At 33.4% G+C, this 19,102-nt stretch overlaps 1 protein-coding gene and 1 long non-coding RNA gene across 4 annotated transcripts; one reads left to right on the plus strand and one right to left on the minus strand.

Moving 5' to 3' along the window:
* The first annotated feature begins 2,179 nt into the window (after nucleotides 1-2,179).
* LOC118058261 (inactive LRR receptor-like serine/threonine-protein kinase BIR2) lies at nucleotides 2,180-4,443 on the plus strand. The gene has a single exon (XM_035070971.2). It carries the CDS (start codon nucleotides 2,444-2,446, stop codon nucleotides 4,250-4,252), a length of 1,809 nt encoding a protein of 602 aa, XP_034926862.1. The 5' UTR covers nucleotides 2,180-2,443; the 3' UTR covers nucleotides 4,253-4,443.
* A 5,211-nt stretch (nucleotides 4,444-9,654) lies between these two features.
* LOC118058259 (uncharacterized) lies at nucleotides 9,655-17,463 on the minus strand. 3 transcript variants are annotated; one of them, XR_012168346.1, is made up of 7 exons: nucleotides 16,882-17,463; nucleotides 16,682-16,753; nucleotides 16,467-16,596; nucleotides 16,276-16,349; nucleotides 14,589-14,687; nucleotides 11,260-14,065; nucleotides 9,655-10,294 (listed from the first exon to the last, which is right to left on the minus strand). It is a non-coding gene; the product is annotated as an uncharacterized lncRNA (long non-coding RNA). The 3 variants fall into 3 exon arrangements; XR_004689130.2 differs by having other exon boundaries at nucleotides 16,467-16,607; XR_012168347.1 differs by lacking the exon at nucleotides 14,589-14,687 and having other exon boundaries at nucleotides 16,467-16,607.
* Nucleotides 17,464-19,102: the final 1,639 nt, after the last annotated feature.

Raw genomic sequence — 19,102 nt, forward strand, 5'->3', positions numbered from 1 at the left:
ATCAGCAAAAACCCTTTCAGCGGAGAGAACATAAAGACTCGTAGTTTTTTATGGTCAAAATGGAGCTTGCTAGCATTTAATCTCTCATTTCTCTTCAATCGGGGATCCAATAATATGAAGTAAATATTATCTAAACATTAACCTTTAGAATTTAAGCAGTATTTTCATTTTCGACAGAACATTTTAGTCAATTTGCTGTGTTTTGAGCAAAAAGGCGACCAATACGAAGAATCATTCAAATCTTGAAGAAATATCATAACAAGCTAAATAACAAGGGAAACTATGAATTCGGGTTTGAGGTTTGCAGTATTAAAAAATAATATAAATTATATCTTTAGATTTTATATAATAATTTAAGATTTTAAATTGAAATTATTTTTTGATATAATATCAAAGCTTTATAACTAAACAGTCATGAATTCGAATTTTATCATCTCTATTTACTTGATACAAGTTTCAAAGTTAAATAACTTTTATTTAAAGAAAATATATTAAAAAATAATATAAATTATATTCTAAAACTTTATCTAATAATTTTAATTTAAATTAAAATAGATCTTTCATGTACATATAATATAATTATGATATCAAAATAGTGCAAAGCACTAAGTCTTTGGGCACAGCACCTTCAATGGCTGGTGCCCCTTGTAGTAAAGACATATAGATCTCTTGCAGGTGTTGCTGTCATGTCCGAAAATCCAACTAAGTATGTGGTTAGTTAGCTTCAACCTCCCTAACCTTTCTTAAGCTCAAAGGTGTTTAATTTGACCACACCAAACCCACTCACTGACTCACATCAACCTTTTGCCAACTGAAGAAGCTATAATTATGAGGAAATAACATCTTCCTAATATAATATTACCAACTTATTAAGAAATTTCCGAGCAAAATATCACAAGATGTGACAGGAAAAATACATGGCAGACAAGAGACAATGGTTGGTTTCAAATGAACGGGGTATAAATGAAAATTTGTAAAATATTTAAGTAATGTTTATATGTTAAGTGTAGGAAATTTTTATTTTATAAAGTATAATTGATAAATATATCTTATTTATTTTTAGATTCTTTTTTTTATTAAGTGGAAGTCTTGAATCATTATTTAAATAACTTTTAACTTAAACGATTCTAGATACATAGAAAATTAAGGAGGTAAGCTTATTCATAAACTGGCACAATTTTAATGTAGGCCCGTTTACAAGATAAATTCATTTTTATATGTATTTAAATTATATACTTGAATGGTATGAAAATTAATTTTGTTTAATTATGAATTTAGTTGAAATTAAATTAAAGGTTATAAGAATTATAATCATGTTGAATTATAAATTATAAATTATAAATTGTTAATTTGATTTTTATTTTTTTGCAAAGAGTTTAGAGCCTTAAGAAACAATCTTTGTTTTTTTTTCCAAATAAGTTAGCGACTTGCTAAATTGTCTTATTTACCTAATTAAGTTTTGAAGTATGTTATTTTTCCTTTTCTTTTTATTATGCTACTTTTAAGAGAGAGATAAAAAGAAAAATTTTTTTATTAAAAGTAAACTCTCCGAAGGACATAATATTCACATGTTTGAAACAATTTAATTATTCTTTTTATTTATTTCTAAAATTTATTATTTTAAAAGCATCGTTTTAAAACCTTATCGAGATAAAGCTCTGATAAAAAATTAGAAGGGTCGGGTTGATCAAAATCTTTTATTTTTAAAAAATTTAAAATAATATTATTTTAATCAAGTTTTTAAATAAAATAATTAACAGTTGATAATAAGTTTTTAACAAATTAAATAATATATATTTTTTATATATATTTTATTTTATCAATTCTAATATTCAGTCCAGATCTTATAACGATAATAACGAGATAGCAAGCCATTCCCCCACGAGGAAAAAAACAAAGAGAGAGCAAGGGGTTAGAAAACTACAAAAATAGGTAAAAATACAGGGTAAACATAGATGACCTTTTTTTATTGCCTTATTAGGAAATGAAAAGTAACATCGTCTAGTGCAGTCTCCAACTACAACTAGAAACCACCCTTTGTGGACCTGCTGACTATAAATAAATAAATAAATTCTTAATTTAACCGTTGAACATTTCCTCTGTTTAGTCAAAGAGGCTGTAATCATCAGTCACATCTCTTATTAAAGTTCACTCCCAAGGAACAAGCACACCCCCGTCATCTAGCATCATCGACAAAAATAAAGAAGGAAATTGCAGGAGTAGGAGTAGGATTATACTCTCACACACATGATAATACTTATAATATAATACTAACATCAAATCAAAGTCAATACCTCCCTTTCCTTTAGACCATCTTAAACTTGTAAACACGCAAGCTTCAATCCAAGATAAATTTAGTATGTTTCCTCAGTAAATCAAGAAAAGAAAGAAAGACTCTTGGAAATTATTACATCTTCTTCTTCTTCTTCTTCTTCTTCACTCCATGAAGGTTTCATTCAAGATTTGTGCTTTAAATATCATCATTGTTACTCTGGTTGCATTTAGTGTCATTAATGTTCTTGGTGAAGATGACGTGAGGTGCCTGCAAGGTGTAAAGAACTCTCTTGATAACCCAGAAGGGGAGCTGACCACATGGAACTTTGCAAGCTCATCAGTTGGATTCATCTGCAATTTTGTCGGGGTTTCATGTTGGAATGATCGAGAGAACAGGATAATCAACCTCCAATTACGTGACATGAAGCTGTCAAGACAAGTTCTTGAATCATTACGGTATTGTCAAAGCCTGCAAAACTTGGATCTTTCATCTAATTCTCTCTCTGGTACGATTCCTGCTCAAATATGTACCTGGGTGCCTTACTTAGTCACTCTTGATCTCTCAAACAATGATCTTTCTGGCCCTATACCGCCTGATCTTGCAAACTGTACTTATTTGAATAAGTTGATACTATCTAACAACCGTCTCTCTGGATCTATTCCTTTTGAATTTTCTGGTTTGGGTAGGCTCAAGCAGTTTTCTGTGGAAAATAATGATCTTGCTGGTACATTTCCTTCCTTCTTTACAAATCTTGATTCCGCGAGTTTTGATGGGAATAAGGGACTGTGTGGGAAGCCTTTATCAAAGTGCGGTGGGTTAAGCAAGAAGACTCTTGCCATTATAATTGACGCCGGGGTTTTCGGTGCCGCCTTTTCTTTGTTGTTAGGATTTGGGGTGTGGTGGTGGTATCATTTGAGGTGTTCTGAGAGGAAGAGAAAGGGAGGGTATGGCTTTGGAAGAGGTGATGATACTAGTTGGGCACAGAGATTGAGGTCTCACAAGCTTGTTCAAGTTTCTTTGTTTCAAAAGCCTCTAGCGAAGGTTAAATTGGCTGATTTAATAGCTGCCACAAACAATTTTAGTCCAGACAATATCATCATTTCAACTAGGACGGGCACTACTTACAAGGCTGTTCTTCCTGATGGATCAGCTCTTGCACTCAAGCGTCTTACTACTTGTAAGCTCGGTGAGAAGCAGTTTCGTTCAGAGATGAATCGATTAGGGCAGATGAGGCATCCAAATCTGGCTCCCCTTTTGGGGTTTTGTGTCGTGGAGGAGGAGAAGCTTTTGGTTTATAAGCACATGTCGTATGGGACTTTGCATTCTTTGCTCCACGGGTCCGGTAATGCACTGGATTGGTCAACAAGATTCAGGATTGGTTTGGGTGCTGCTAGGGGTCTAGCTTGGCTTCATCATGGGTGCCAGCCTCCATTCCTGCATCAGAACATGTGCTCCAATGTGATTCTTGTTGATGAAGATTATGATGCTCGGATTATGGACTTTGGATTGGCAAAGATGACTTGCTCAGACTCTAATGAGAGCAGTTATGTTAATGGTGATTTAGGAGAATTCGGTTATGTGGCACCAGAGTACTCAAGCACTATGGTTGCTTCCCTCAAAGGAGACGTGTACGGATTTGGGGTGGTGCTTTTGGAGCTGGTGACAGGGCAAAAACCTCTCGACATCAGCAATGCTGAAGAAGGATTCAAGGGGAGCTTGGTGGATTGGGTAAATCACCTCTCAAGTTCTGGTAGAAGCAAAGACGCAGTTGACAAGGCTATCTGTGGCAAGGGACACGAAGAGGAAATTTACCAGTTCCTAAAAATTGCTTGTAATTGTGTCATTGCTCGGCCCAAGGACAGATGGTCTATGTGCAAGGCCTACCAATCCTTAAAGACGATTGCCAGTGAGCATCATGTTTTGTCAGAGCTAGATGATGAATTTCCATTGATTTTTGGCAAACAAGATTATGATTAAGAGTAGCTTTGAAGGAAATTAAGATGAGAGAGGCCCTGACAAAATGGTAAAACTCCTGTCAGATTGAATTTACAAGTTGTCTGTTAGGCTCTGGATTTAAAATGTAAATGGTGTGGTATATCCTTCCTTTGATCTTCCTTTTCATTTGTTATATATTGTTGTATGATAAAAATAAAAACTTTTTTTTTTAACTCCAGGTTACTGAATCTCAAGAACTCTATTTTGTCTGCTTTTGTTTCTAAGAGGAATATCCTCAACACAGCATGCAATTTGCAATATGGTCTCTGTCTGTGGCCTTGAAATTTGATGTTAATGATGTGCCTTGTATTACGTTTGAGCTACCAACCAAAAAACAAGACTCAAGACACATCAACGGTTCTTGAATAGCTTTCAAAACTTCAAGTTGCAAGATCTTAGAATCTAAGTGCTATGATATCAATTGTCATTAGGTTAAATTTTTTACCCTAAAATCCAGTCCTATGTGGCAGTCTAAGTCCAATTAAACTAAGCCTTGCATTACCTTTTTCATTTATATTTACCTATGATTATATGTTTTGCTCATCCAAAAAGATTCTCATAATTTCCTCATCGTAAATAAATAACAAACACAAGTAAATGAACTAAAGCACACCAAAATACAAGATTTCTCTTAACCTTTATTAATCTTGTAAACAAAGAATTACACAATATAAATATATGTGCTACGCACAAAGATTACATTTTACAGAGTCAAGACTTTCCAGCCTATTTATAGACAAAGATATGTGAGTTACAAGGCACAACTATTATCCCTATTTTTCAGCACATAGTGGGCACTTTCTCCCTCATGTTTTCAATGAACTTAATGGCTTATTTTCCAACAAGTAGTGGGCAATTTATCCCCCATGTTCCCATGATCTTAGTAGCTTGTAAAGTAAACCCAGTTCTGCCCCACGTCCAACCTCTAGTCTCACATGATCTGGATATCCATAACTGTCACCACTAACTCACAATTTGCATGTCCACTTAGTAGTCTCAATTGTCAGTTTTTGCTATGTTTGGTACCAACTTAGAAGGTCCATGATCCTTACTCCGAGTCAATAGCTTAATGACTCACACGAATCATTGCATGCTACTTGCCAAATTCATCGTTGCCTATGCAAGGCTATCATTGTCCATCGCTGTCAAATTCTAGGCAGTATGTATTTGTTGGCGTGTCCTCGTGCCTAGAGCTTTAACATCAGGGTATTTTCCTGACCCTTACACCTTTGGTTTGGGGCAAAATCGGTCTCATTGGCCATATATTCCTAAAATTATACTTAGGCATAACATCCATAAATTTGAATACAATTTCTAAAACCAACTCCTACCTAGGTTGTAGAGAATTATTGTGTATTTTTATATTAATATAGACAAACCTACACTTCACCTACACTCATAGGTGTATAAAAGTCTTCATTAGCCAACTATGTTACCATCTGCTATAATGATAAGGAAGTTAGATGATTTTAGTGGAATATACGTGTGTGGTTACAGTTACTTAGATAGGTTGAGTAGAACGCAACTCATAGCTCACTAAAATAAAAATTACTCTCCAATTCCTTTAGCTTAGTAAGAGGACAAGGTTTAATAAAAAAAAAAAATACCTTTTGAACCATCCAAGTAAAGGGTTTTAAAATCTTTCTATTTTTAACTACATATATATTTTCAAAGCATTTCTCTTTAAAATATCATTATAGTTTCTTTCACTACAAAGATACTTACTTAAAAATTTGAGAGTCCCCTAACATATCATGGAGGACCTTTTGCAAGTACTTGGCTTCCCACATCAAGTTACACTTATTTTAGCTATTTTGGCTATAGATAGCGGAGCAGATTGCTAGGATCAAGTGATTAACCGATTATTCAACACATAAGTTTTATTTCTAAGTTACTTGGATTTTGTGGGACATCATCATCTTTCCTTGAAGCTAATAAAACTTGTCTCTTAGAGCATCCTACCATAGACCATGACCGAGAGTTCTATAACTATATAAGCTTCATGTTCTATTTTATAGAGTAATTTATAATTATAATATTTATTTATTTTACACAAATCTTATTATATTTTTTCTACCAAGAAAATCGTTATAGTTTATTAGATTTCTCAACTTACCAACAATCTTTTTTTTATAGGAATTGTTGGAACTTAATTATGGATAAATCTTATAGTTTGATTATTTTTTCACTTTACAACCAAGTTTCCAAATATCACACTTTGAAACCTTGGTCAAAACACATCTTGAAAATCAATAAAAAGATGAAGCATAAAAGGTAACCATTACCACATAACCCATTCTTTCCTTTTGTGTTAACATTGTTTTCCCCTTAACCTCTTTATCAAAATCATAGCCTCCCTCCTAATAATTTATTCTTATATTCACAGTTAGCCAACCTCATTTTTTACAAACCCACGACTCATGACAACAATTATTCTCTCTCAACAAAAAAAAAAAACCCAGAAGGCATGTCAATACAGAATAAATTATGTCAATACAAAAGTTCAAGACTTGTACAGATCCAATAAATTCAATTTTGAGTTTGACAATTATGAAAACAAGTTTTCTGAATTTGTGAACACATTGGCCAGAAGCATCACGAAAAAAATTCATACAATACAGAATAATTTGCATCTCAATAACCAAAGCTTCCGCAAAAAGCACCATGTCATCAGAAAAAAAATATTTAATTTTGCAAGCCTCGTCTCTTTATTAGAAAATAATTGAAGACAATGAGTACAACTTTGTGGTTTTTATGATTGTCAGCAACCATGTAATTGTGACGGCAACAAGCCTTGTTTTTTTCTGGATGTTGATGATGGCCGCTGAATCGGGACTAGAAAATCTGGATCGACAATTGTGGCTTCAATTTTGCTTGGTTGGTGAAGGAGATAATGGTGTGGGTCTCGGTTAAAGCTTGATTGATGTTAATTGAGAGAGAACGAAGGGTTAGGGTAACTCTGTGGTTGCCCCCTCGAAGAGAGCTGGGCTAGGTGGGCTAAATTTGATTGACCCACGTCATCATCATGTAATATGGATGATGAATTTTATTAGATTTAATAATTTTATTATTTTTATAAATTATTTTTATTTAATTACATGATAGAAAAATAAATGCTTACAAAATCAAGAACCAATCCTAAATAAATGTTTATTTGATACCATGATAATCTTGTGGAAAACAAACAAAAATAAGTCATGAAGTCTATTTATTAGCCAATACAATATTAAAGCATGATATAATAAAAAACCAAATAAAAAAAATTTAAGGACCGAAAACTATATATATATATATCGGGTTTGGTGGGTAAACCCGCGAAACCATTGATCATGTAACCTATGTTAACATGTCAGCTAGTGAATAAGATCATGGATTCTACTAGAATTAATAATATTTGTTTAAAACTATTTTTTATTTAATTATATAATAATAAAAATAGATAATTGTAAAATCGAGCATTGGCTAAATATTAGAGTGTTTTTTTTTAAAACCGCAATAACCTTGTAGAAAAAACAATTAAAAAAAAATTAAACTCAATTCTCAATCAACTCAATATTTAAGGATGAAATTTATATATAAAAAATAAATTTAACAAAAACAAGGAAAAAAAAGGTTAAACCCACCAAACCCGCAAAACTAGACTCCACTAAGATTAATAATTTATTTTTTAAAATTATTTATTATTTATCTATATGATAACAAAGATAAACGATTACAAAATCAAACACTAACCCTATACTAGGATATTTTTTTTAGAACACAATAATCTTAGAGAAAATAAAATAAAAAAATTAATAAATCTCAGTTCCCAAATAACCCAATATCAAAATATGAAAAAAAAAAAAAAAAAGTTAAACATGTCAAGCCCACTAACCCAATCAACCTGTCAAACCCACAAACAAGTCCCTAGACTTTCTAATGTTTAATAACATGATTTTTTTTTCAATTTTGTTTTAACTATATGATTTTAAAAAATAAATGATCACAAAATCAAGTTTAGTATTTTCTTAAAAAAAAATACTCTGCCAAACCTGTAAGCTGGGACAACCCGAATTACCTCACTAAACTTATAAATTAGGTTATTGACTACACGAAGTTTAAAAACTTGGTTTCTTAAAACTAATTTCTATTTAACTAAATGTTATTTTTTTAAATACCACAATGCCTGGATATTTTTTGATTGTCATGTGATGCCGACATATTTTTTCAATGTCATAATAACAATATAAAAGATAAATTAAAATAAATTATAAACAATAATTTTATATAACTATATAATATTAGAACTAAATTAAAAATAAATAAAGTTCAATAACTAAAGGGAAAAAAAAGGAACCAAAATGTAAAAAAAATAGAAAAATGTTGCTATATAAAGTAAACGTTTTTTTTTTTCCCACACTAAATATTTCAATTTCTTGTAGGAGGGGAAAAAAAACTCCACGCTACCAACTTTGATATTTTAAAAAAAAAAAAAAAAAAAAAAAAAAAAAAAAAAACGATGTAAATGCCATAGTTGATCATTCGACATTAAAATGACGTGTAAAAAAGAGAGGGAAATAGCAAATAGAGGAGAGATGCCTGGTGCTTAACCAGCTTTGGAGTTTGCAAAATCCATAAAAAACATATAATTGGGCCAAAAAAAGATGTGAGATCGACAAAGGTATATTTTTCACTTAAATCATGCGGGACTCCCTGGGGTCTCTTTCCATTAGGGCATTAACTTTTGATAAAAAGAGCTGCACGAGATAGGAATCTGTCCCCCATGCAACCAAAAAGAACCTCTAATTTTGAACCCCAGTTGCTTTGTATTGGAGTTGGACTGGGTCTTCGCTTCTCGAACCATTCAAAACCGAACCAGGGGGAGGGAAAAAGCAAGAGAAAGAGGGAGATTTATCAAGAATAATAGTAAACAAAGTGAAAGAAAAAGCAGTGAAGAGAGATGGCTCCTTTCCTTGCTTTGTAATCGACATAAAGATAACTACAACATCTTACTCAAGTGTTTAAAACCAAACATCTTTTTGGTAAAAATGTTCTTAGAATTTGTGTGTGGGATCTGAAGATCCGTTGGTGAAGAACATGAGATTTGGTGTCTGTGCTCCGTGCTCCTAACAATGGAAGTAGAGGGCCTGTTTATCTCTTCCTGCAGGCATCGCAAGACATGCATACACACACTTCAACTTACCATGATAACCCCATGGTGAGATTAGCGGGAAATATTGGCGAGATAAATCCTACTGTTTGCATCTTGATAAGCCTGCAATTATTGCTCGCCGATACACGTAACAGTGGCACCATTTAAGGAAAAAATGTTTTGAGAAAAGAGCAACTTTAGATAATGGGTAACGCTTTAGTTGGGGAACACGAAGCAACTTTGAAAGGAGAAATCCAATCCAACAAAAAGCTAAATTAGCTGAATAGTAAGCAGTATATAATTCATGTTACAGTCCCAGTAATCATGTACGGAGACTAGAAAACTTTCTTGGACAGTGTTCCATTCTTTTCATGTAAAATGAAATAAAAAAACCTATCCATGATCCCTTGCTGCTTTTAAAAGAAAGGGGAAAAAATAAATTGTTGAACAGGTAACACGCATATGTTTCAAAAGCTCAATCTTCCCTTCTCAAAGTTGGTGTACGAACGGTTCCAGATATTTGAGATGATATGGTATCCCTCCTAGTCTGTTCCAATCGTCCGGCAGAATGCACAAGATTCATGATATGGAGGATGAACAAAAATCATGGGATAGTCTCCAAATTCTATAGCACTAATAATTACGGTAATCACTCAACAAACTCCAAATATATAAACTGCAGGAAATCCAAGCATAACATATCTGTGCACTCACAGCCCCTAGCAATGACAATGTTTTAGTTGAATACAAAGAGTGATTTTTCCACTGAAATCTAGCAGTACTCCATGCAGCCCTAAAACTCAATGGATGTGATTCTTCCTCGCAAGTTTAAAGGTTCTTGGTCGCTTCAAACTTAGGATTGACCAGGTGGTTGTCTAGACTGGACTGTTTTCCTGAATAACATGGTTTAAGTAGAGGAAATATCAATTATGAGAATAAAGAAGAGAATACAGAGGCAAACCTGCATTATGATAATATATACATACAAAATATGTTCAGATCGATGTGTAGAAAATGGAATTTACTGTGAACTGGTTGTTATCAGCTAGTTCTATTCTATGTTGTGTTATTACTTTGTAGAAGGATGAACTACTTCTTCATTCCCTTGATCAAATGCAATTCTCATTTATCAAAAAAAAAACAAAGAAGCTACACAATACAATTCCAGCATCCCTCGGATTTTTCATGCAGCAAATTATGTAGCACAAAACACATTAGAGCATTCAGCACCCAGAATTCCAAATCCTAAGAACACAGAATCACCATAACAAATTACAGTGTGAGATCACACCCATCTAAATGATGCTATCCATCTCCTTGTTGTATTAAACTGAAAATATGGGAGGTTATGGTGTCCAAATGGAGCAAAAGTGGCTAAAAGATTTTTTGTTTGAGATTCTAAAAGAAGCTATTTGTGTTTCCTCCACGCATCTAAACTGATCCAGTTCTCCCCCCAAAGTCTTTGCTTGTTGCACATAAAAATAAGAGAAAGACTGATATGTAAAGAAGCTTTAGTTAAAGGGTAAAACCACCATCAGACGTTTCCTAGATAACAAATACCAGTTTGTGCCCCTTTCACCGCATTCACAGATCAAATTATATTAAAAAAAAAAAAAAAAGGATCTATTTTTAACTTTACTCTTACCAACCAACCTCACCTAGAAGAAACTGTATGTTCACATAATGTCTAGTGTACTCTAGCATCTGCCTTTTTCTCATGCTACAACATAATACCATTATAATGACTGGATGTGCAATCATCATCAGTCAATTGAGCTTATATTCATGCAAGTTCAACTCGTCACAAGCTGACTCTAGCAAAAATTTCTCTAAGAACATTGAGTAGAGAAGTATGTACCTGTTGTGAATAGGATCAGGTCCATTGGGCACTCTTCTCTTGCTCACATAATTGGGATCCATGTCATGACGAATAAGATGACTCTCTCTTCCAGATAGCTTCAGATGCTGGAAAGTCCCGGCTGCTGGAACTCCAATTCTTGGCATTAGTGTCGTTGCATGGTTTGGTAGGATTCCAACATACAAGAACCAAATCACCCCCCAAAATAAAACAGCTCCTAATAGGGCCCTCAAAATCCTACCACCCCTCCCCATGTTTTATCCTCTCTGCTCCCACTACTTTTCGATAAAGAATAATAGCTGGCCATTCAAAATGGAGATGTGAAAAGAACTCAGGACAGACATGTTATCTTGAGGAGCAATGCGCGCATGGAGCTCTTCTCTTAGACGGGTAGGCTCTGAAGAGTGAAGGAGGCAAAGCAGGGCAATTTGACAAGTTCTTTGGTAGAATGCTAGCTTGGCGGGTAAGAAGTGATTGGTTCTATTTAAAGGTGGAGAATCTGTAAGCAATGCTGGGGTGGGGTGTGTGTGTGTGTTACTGTGTGTATCGGAGTGCAAAATAATAAAACAAAGAGTTGGTTAACCTCGGTGCTTTATATAGAATGAGACCATGCGAGCTCTGTTATATTTTATTTGATTTGTGCGTTTCCATGCAGCGAAAAAGCGGACCTCCCTGTTTTCCCTAGCTCTTACGTTTTTATTAGCATAAAATTAGAAACAGGGCCTCATGTCCCTTATAGATCCACAACGAGGATGAGAAATTACCATTACTGGTTACCATCCCACCACTTAAATTGCTTGATCGAACGGTTAGAGTGCGCCCCTCTCTCGAGATGAAAAACTAACACATGAAGTGGCTCAAACAAATCCCACATAAAGGAAAGGAAAAGGCGTCTAATTAGGTGCATAGAAGCTAAAAAAGAAGGAAGTCCATCAAGGATCCTCCACTCCTCCTTTCTCAAAAATGAAAAAAGAAGAGAAAAGAAGCACAGAGAGAGAGAGTAAAAAGAAAAAAAGGCATAAGAAAATTACTACTTTCACCAGGACTTTGGCATTCTTATCGTACAGGTAAAGACAGAACTCTCTCCAGACTTTCACCCGAAAGCCGAGCTTGCTCTTATAAAGTCCTTCCGACTTAAACTGACTAGCATCTCTTCTTAGTTACCACAGAGTGCCAACAACATGAAAAACAATTATCCGACACTGATTATTAATCAACAAGACCAATGTACTTGACAAGGGAGCAACTAATATGTAAAAATACTTTTGTCTGCCTGCCTGCCTTGAGGATATACACCCAGGCGATGGTCTTTGATGGCTAAGAGACTGAATTATAACTGGTCTTACTGAATCGACCCATTTGGTGGATAAAATCCCAAGTGATGCCCACTATAACTATTATTTCCCAGAAGAGGAGTGTCATGATCATCTTTGAGAATCCGATTGCCAAAAAAGGTAATAACTCTCATTTCAACAGCTCACTGATATATTAAACTCGAGTGATTGAGTTTTTCTTTTCATCAATAAGTTTCTGTATCACGAAAAAAGAATTATGATATGAAAAAGGACCAGAAAACATACCCCACCTCATGATATTAAATAAAAGAGAGAGAGAGACTAACGCCAAATGGTTCCTTGGATGGCAACACTAGTTGTGCAGCTGCAGTAGTGCCTGGCCAGACTAGGATGCTTTGGCCAGCCATGCTAAAACGCGTTGTGATCCCTACAGACTGCAATGCCCTGGCGTCTATTTGGAAGGATAATTGTAGTTGTTTTTCAAAGTGTTTTTCATGCTAAAATACATTATAATGATGTTTTTTAATTTTTTAAAAATTATTTTTGAAATCAGCGCACCAAAATAATCTAAAACACAAGTTGGCCCGCGTTTCCAAATGCTATTGACATTTTCTAGAAGCAGTAGCTAAACAATCTGTATTGTAACCCAGACTAAGTGTATGCTCCTATCCAAAAACTTTCAACATCACAAGTACCACCATCTCATCCAATTTGCCTTGTTTTCTCTCCAATAAGTTCCTCTGCTTAATATTTCAGAAGACTATTAGAAACAAGAAGCTTAGCAGGTCCATGAAAATGCCAAGTGCTTACAATGCAGTGGCTCTTCGATAATGTTATGCTCTTAAAGCAAAGCAGGGTTTAGCTGGTTTTAGTTCAAAAGGAACACCCTTTAAAAGGAAAATGACGTCTTTGAACCAAGAGCATGGTGCCGCCTGCTTTAGCCATTATTTTCTTAAGTAATAATACAATTTTATCAAAGCACTTCAGTAAGCTACTACACATTACACAACAGCGATGACACAGCACATCGATACCATACAGGCACATAAAACCATGGGATGAAAGCAAGATATTCAAAACCATCAACTCTATGATAAATATTGATTCTATTTTATTATAGAAGTTTCTTCCGAATCTAGCAATTACAAGCTCTATCTTGTTTAGGACTTTGTTCTATTTCAGATTTTGATTAAAGGGCTTCCCTAAGAGTTTAGTGCTTATGACAGAGACACTTCTTTACTGTGACATGATGGTCATAGAATGGATATTGACATTTGAGATTACTTATCCTATCGACTGTGTTATATGACCCCCCCCCCTCCCCAACCCTCCTACCTAAAACATCTAAAGCTATCCATCAGAACACAGAGGCTCCCTTGGAAGTCTGAAAAATAATCTCTGATCCTTATACATCAAAAACTTCCCATCAGAGCAGAGGTTCCCCTTCAAGCAGCTCAGTATCCTCAAGTCACTGAGGGAATCTGAAACTGCAGGATCTTTCTCTTGGAAATCTGAAAAAAGTTCTCTCTGAATTAAAATCAATATGTGGAGATACTAATATCTTTAACTATTGGTATAGCTTTGAAGAGCTGAGACAGTTTATAACTTAAATAATACAAAAGGAATTGGGGACACATGACAAAGTTAATGTCTAAGACTAAGGCAAGCATAAATCACGATATACATCCTGAACAGTATGTCTGATTACTTGATGCATAAAAATAAAGCAAGGGCAGGTTCAAGCATATTACACTAAGAAGCACAATTCATTGGACTTCCAAACTAAAACAGAGTAGCAATGCAATATAAGTTCAAAGCATGAATCTAGAGATATGCATTCTTAACAGTATGCCTGATATGGACTCTTATGGCATCAAAAGGATAAAATACAGGAGGGTACATATTTCCTTGAAGCTAAAATTGGCAAGAAAAAGCAAACATTATGTAGTCAACGTTTCTAATATCTGTATTTGACTTCAACAACTAAAATAAGATCTGTTTATCAAATACAGAATTGGTTTATGAAGTCCTTACAATCATGAAATATCAGCATGACAGAAGAAGGCTCTCTCTCAATATTCTCAAGCTCAACAAGCAGCCAAGGAAATACCAAGAAACCAAGAAGATATGAGCCTGTGAAATAAAATCCAACTTCTAATTTTAAATGGGAAAAGAAGACAATTGAATGAATTAAAAGCTAGCCATAACAAATTTGTAGTTTCCTGATAACAGATATTTTACCATAAAGATCAACCAGGGCAGGTTTCAAATTGTCTGAACTTAACAAGGATGAACGATACAACATATGTTTTAGCAGTCAACAATAGGAGATGATTCATGAAGAAAAAGCTTTATAAGCCAACATCTCGCTCTCCACTTTCCACTTTTAGACTTCTAGTATAAGTTCTACCACCGACATACTATTATTTCTTTCTCTTCTTCTGAGCCCACTCAGGTCCATAAATTGCCAAATGAGTCCGACCAAATCGCCAGTCATTTATCTACAGTTTCATACATATTCATTATCTCTGGTGTATTAAAAACAAATTATTTGTCACCGTGTTGAACAACAGTAAATCATTCTTGGATAAGAAATTATATACTACTGTGTTAGAGAATAATATAAATCATATCTTGAGACCTTATCTAATAGCTTAAGCTATTGAATTGAAATGGTTCTTTAGCATAGTATTAGAGCCTTAATGACCAAGCGGTTACGAGTTCAAATCTCACTATCCCCATTTATTTGATAAAAATTAAGCACAAGATAGTGGAGGTCTGTGCAAGTTTCAAGTCCAAAAGGCCTTCACTTGAGAGGGTGTGTTAAAAAATAATATAAATTATATCTTAGAACCTCATCTAACAGCTTAACTTATTGGGTTGAGATGGTTTCTTGACATATTGAAGATTACGTGTCATTTTTAGCATGCATGGAACAACTTCAGTATACAGGATTTTCTATAGATTGATATTGTGCTAGTAACCAAGCTAGTTGGCCTTAATGTGCTAAACATAATATCATCTCAAAGATTTCACAGTGGTTTGTGGAGTACTTTAAACCTGATAGATGGGGGGGGAGGGGGGCTAGACTAGGAAAATTCTTGATGTTAAGGAAAACTATGCAAGAAGTTTGTCAATAAGAACATAAACCAAGTTAAATAATTAACAAAATTAGCACTTACAATAAATGTGTCTTATCCAACCATGGGTACTTTTGAAATTCGATCCATCAATTTTCCATAATCAACTTGTGTATATGGAGGCATGACACTAATGAAATTACAAACAATGTAACTTGATTCGTAAGAATATTCAGGAGAAATAATTTCTTCTTGTTTATACATTTATTGACACTTTTCAACTTCTAATAACAGATGGATCGTCTTTAGCTGAGGAAAGGAGGTGGCTAGTTGCTTCTGGCAAAGCTGCATGTTCATGAGCAAAGTGCCTGAAAGAATGGCCACCACCTGTTCTTCCATTCTTCTATCCCTTCATAACCCGTTGGGCTATGGCACTTTATAAACACTACAGAATGCAGGGACCTTCTTACGCACAAGCCTATGAACCTAAACTATAGAGAGAAATTATGTATTTATCTAGATTATAGGATCTCCCCTTAGCATGTAGACCACCATGCGACATCAGAAATGAAGATCTAAAGTAATTAAACTCATAACTGCAAACACTAGCAGCATAGTACACAAATAAATAAGTAAAATACCTGAGAGCATCCTCGATTGATAGCTTCAATACCAACAGAACCAGTGCCACTTAACAAGTCTAGCCACCGACCAGCTGCCAGTAGAAACAAAATTAATAATGAAAAGGAAAACAGTACGGAATGAATCACTGAAAAAAGTAGTGGTTGAAGTGCTTGCTGCCTACAGATGAACAAAAAAGAAATGTCAGCACCTGCAACATATCAAAGGCTGGACCTTTTACAACTTCCATCACTGGCCGTACATCCATAGCATTGGGAGAGCGCAACTTCTTCTTTTTTCAGCCTTTCCTCCAAGCAGCTTCAACACCCCGAGTTTTTTCTCTGTTTTTTAACTGACCTCATAATAATTATCTCTCTAATTGAATTAAAATAATCAACAAATTACAAATCTCAAGAAAATCCGTACCTAACTGGGTTATCCTCCTCTTTATGGACATGGTTTCCTCTAACTGGGTTTTGCATTTCCCTTCTCCTCTGTCTTTTTTTTAAAAAAATAAAAAAATAAAAACATGAAAAGAGAGGTAGAAAGGAAAACCGCATTGCCTTAGAAGAAGAAGGTTGTGATAAGAGTGATTATGGCACAAGGGATATATTAATGGAGCCTACCTGGATATGATCCAGGGATGGTTTCAGTGAAAAAGAAAGGAGTGCTCGTGAGGTTGATTGGCAACTCCTTATAAACAATCTTATTACCAACATGCTTCTTCAACTGAGAGACAATGGTTGCTGAAGAAGGTAGTATAAGCCACAGCTCTAATCTTCTCCAGAATCAAGTAATGGCCATAATGTGCACTACTGATTTATGCCTGAAAGGTTGTAGTTTGAGATAGACAAGGTCACCAATGTTGAATGCCCTCTCACTGCGTTTGCGATTTGCAGTTTTACCACTCTGTTCTGTGCTTTGTGTAGATTACCTTCAATCTCTTTAATCACCTCTTATCGCTGAGTATGGAAATCATCAGCTGCTGCTATTGGTGGAGGAGGAGGGACTCCATTAGAACCTTATGCGGAGTGGGTTTAGTGGAAGAATGGAAATTAGTGTTACACCACCATTCAGCAAGGAGAAATCTGTAGGGTTATCACTGTTCATGCATCGTAGATAGGTTTTGAAGGAGCTGTTGATCACCTCTTTCTAGCCATCAGACTGACGATGAGAAGCTGTGGGGTAAATGCTTAAACAATTGCTTCAAGAATTGGCTGAGAAATATTGGTTTGATTGTCACAGGTTTGATTGAAAAGAAACAAAGAAGTTTGGGCGAAGCACTAAAAAAATGGGTTGGATATATGAGGATCTATTAGGCCCAAACTTCTAAATTCTTTTTAAGATCCTTATTTATTTTTTTATTTTTACTCTAATTTATTTTAAATAAAATAAATAAAATTATTTTTGAATTTGTTTTCAAGTGAGATTATGATATATATATATATATATATATATATATATATATATAATATTAGCAGATTCTCTTTTTATAAAATAGAATTTGTTTTCATGTTTTACTCTAATTTGCTTTCTAATAATTAATAAAAAATATGTAAATGGATTTTTTTTATCTAAAGAGTTAAAAACCTGACTTTTTAATAATGTAATGTAGTAGAAATTGAGTTAGGGCAAACAACAAATTATCTATTTTTTTTATAAAAAAAATAAAATTGATCAAACCACTAAAAATATGTGTCGGTATATAATGTTGTCTATGCTAGTTTTAAATCGCTTGCCCTTTTGTTTTTGTGGTCCGAAGAGGATCTACTAGACCTAAACTCCTAAGTTATTTTAAAATTTATATTTATATTTTTAGTTTTACTCTAATTTATTTTAAATAAAAAAAATATTTTTTAATTTATTTTCAAGTGAGATTATAATATTTGATTTATAATATTACAGACTTACTTTTTATTATGTCCTTTATGATTATTTTTATTTTTTCAAAAAAATTTATCAAAATTAATTATAATTAAAATAAATATTATTTCATTAGATGTTAGTCAATTTAACATTTATTTTCAAATGAGATTCTTTCCATGTTAGCATTCCTTTCGTTAGTTATTCTTTAGAAATATATTATTGTGCATGTATTTCTTTTTATGTCTGGGGTATGTCATATGAAAATAAAGTTAAGGTCACTATAATTATAATTATTGCAAAAGAAATTCATTGAATTTCTTTCACTTTTTGGTCAATGAAATGTTCTTTTTATAAGTTTTGTTTTTTATACAGTGAATAATACATGAATATATATATATATATATATATATATATATATCATTTCTTCATTATTTTATTTGTCATCTTTCTTGTGAATATTTTTTTTATAATTGTATAATTATTAGTTAAAAACTAGATTTGAAAAAGTTCCTATTACAACGCCTTAGCGGTATATCATTCTTTTTTTTCACAAAAAAATATCAAAGAATATTTTTTTCTTTTTATTTTTACTAAAACTTGATTTTATGGTTCCAATAAGTTATTGTTTAAAAATAATTATTATAGTGAAGTAAGTGTTAGTATATATGTCATGTAATCAATTAGTTGGTTATATATAACATTGACTTTTCTCATGTAAAAGTATATTTATTATTAAGAAAGATGTTTTTCTATCTTTAACATTCATTTGTGTTTGATTAATGAATTTAATATTTTTTTATAAATGAATATAGAGTAAAGATAAAGTTCTTGGGACAAAAATGCTTTACAAATAAAATTATAAAATTATTTATAATTATAATATTCATATAGCATTAAAGTGTTGTTCTTAAATGTTTATGGTCAATGCTATATTAAAATTGAACATTAATTAGAATTGTTGACACTAATAAATATTATATA

Source organism: Populus alba, chromosome 17 (genome assembly GCF_005239225.2).
Source record: "Populus alba chromosome 17, ASM523922v2, whole genome shotgun sequence".
NCBI classification, from domain to species: Eukaryota; Viridiplantae; Streptophyta; class Magnoliopsida; order Malpighiales; family Salicaceae; genus Populus; species Populus alba.

Coding starts and splice junctions, on each gene's coding strand:
- LOC118058261 (XM_035070971.2), top strand. CDS start 2,444: ATGAAGGTTTCATTCAAGATTTGTGCTTTAAATATCATCATTGTTACT.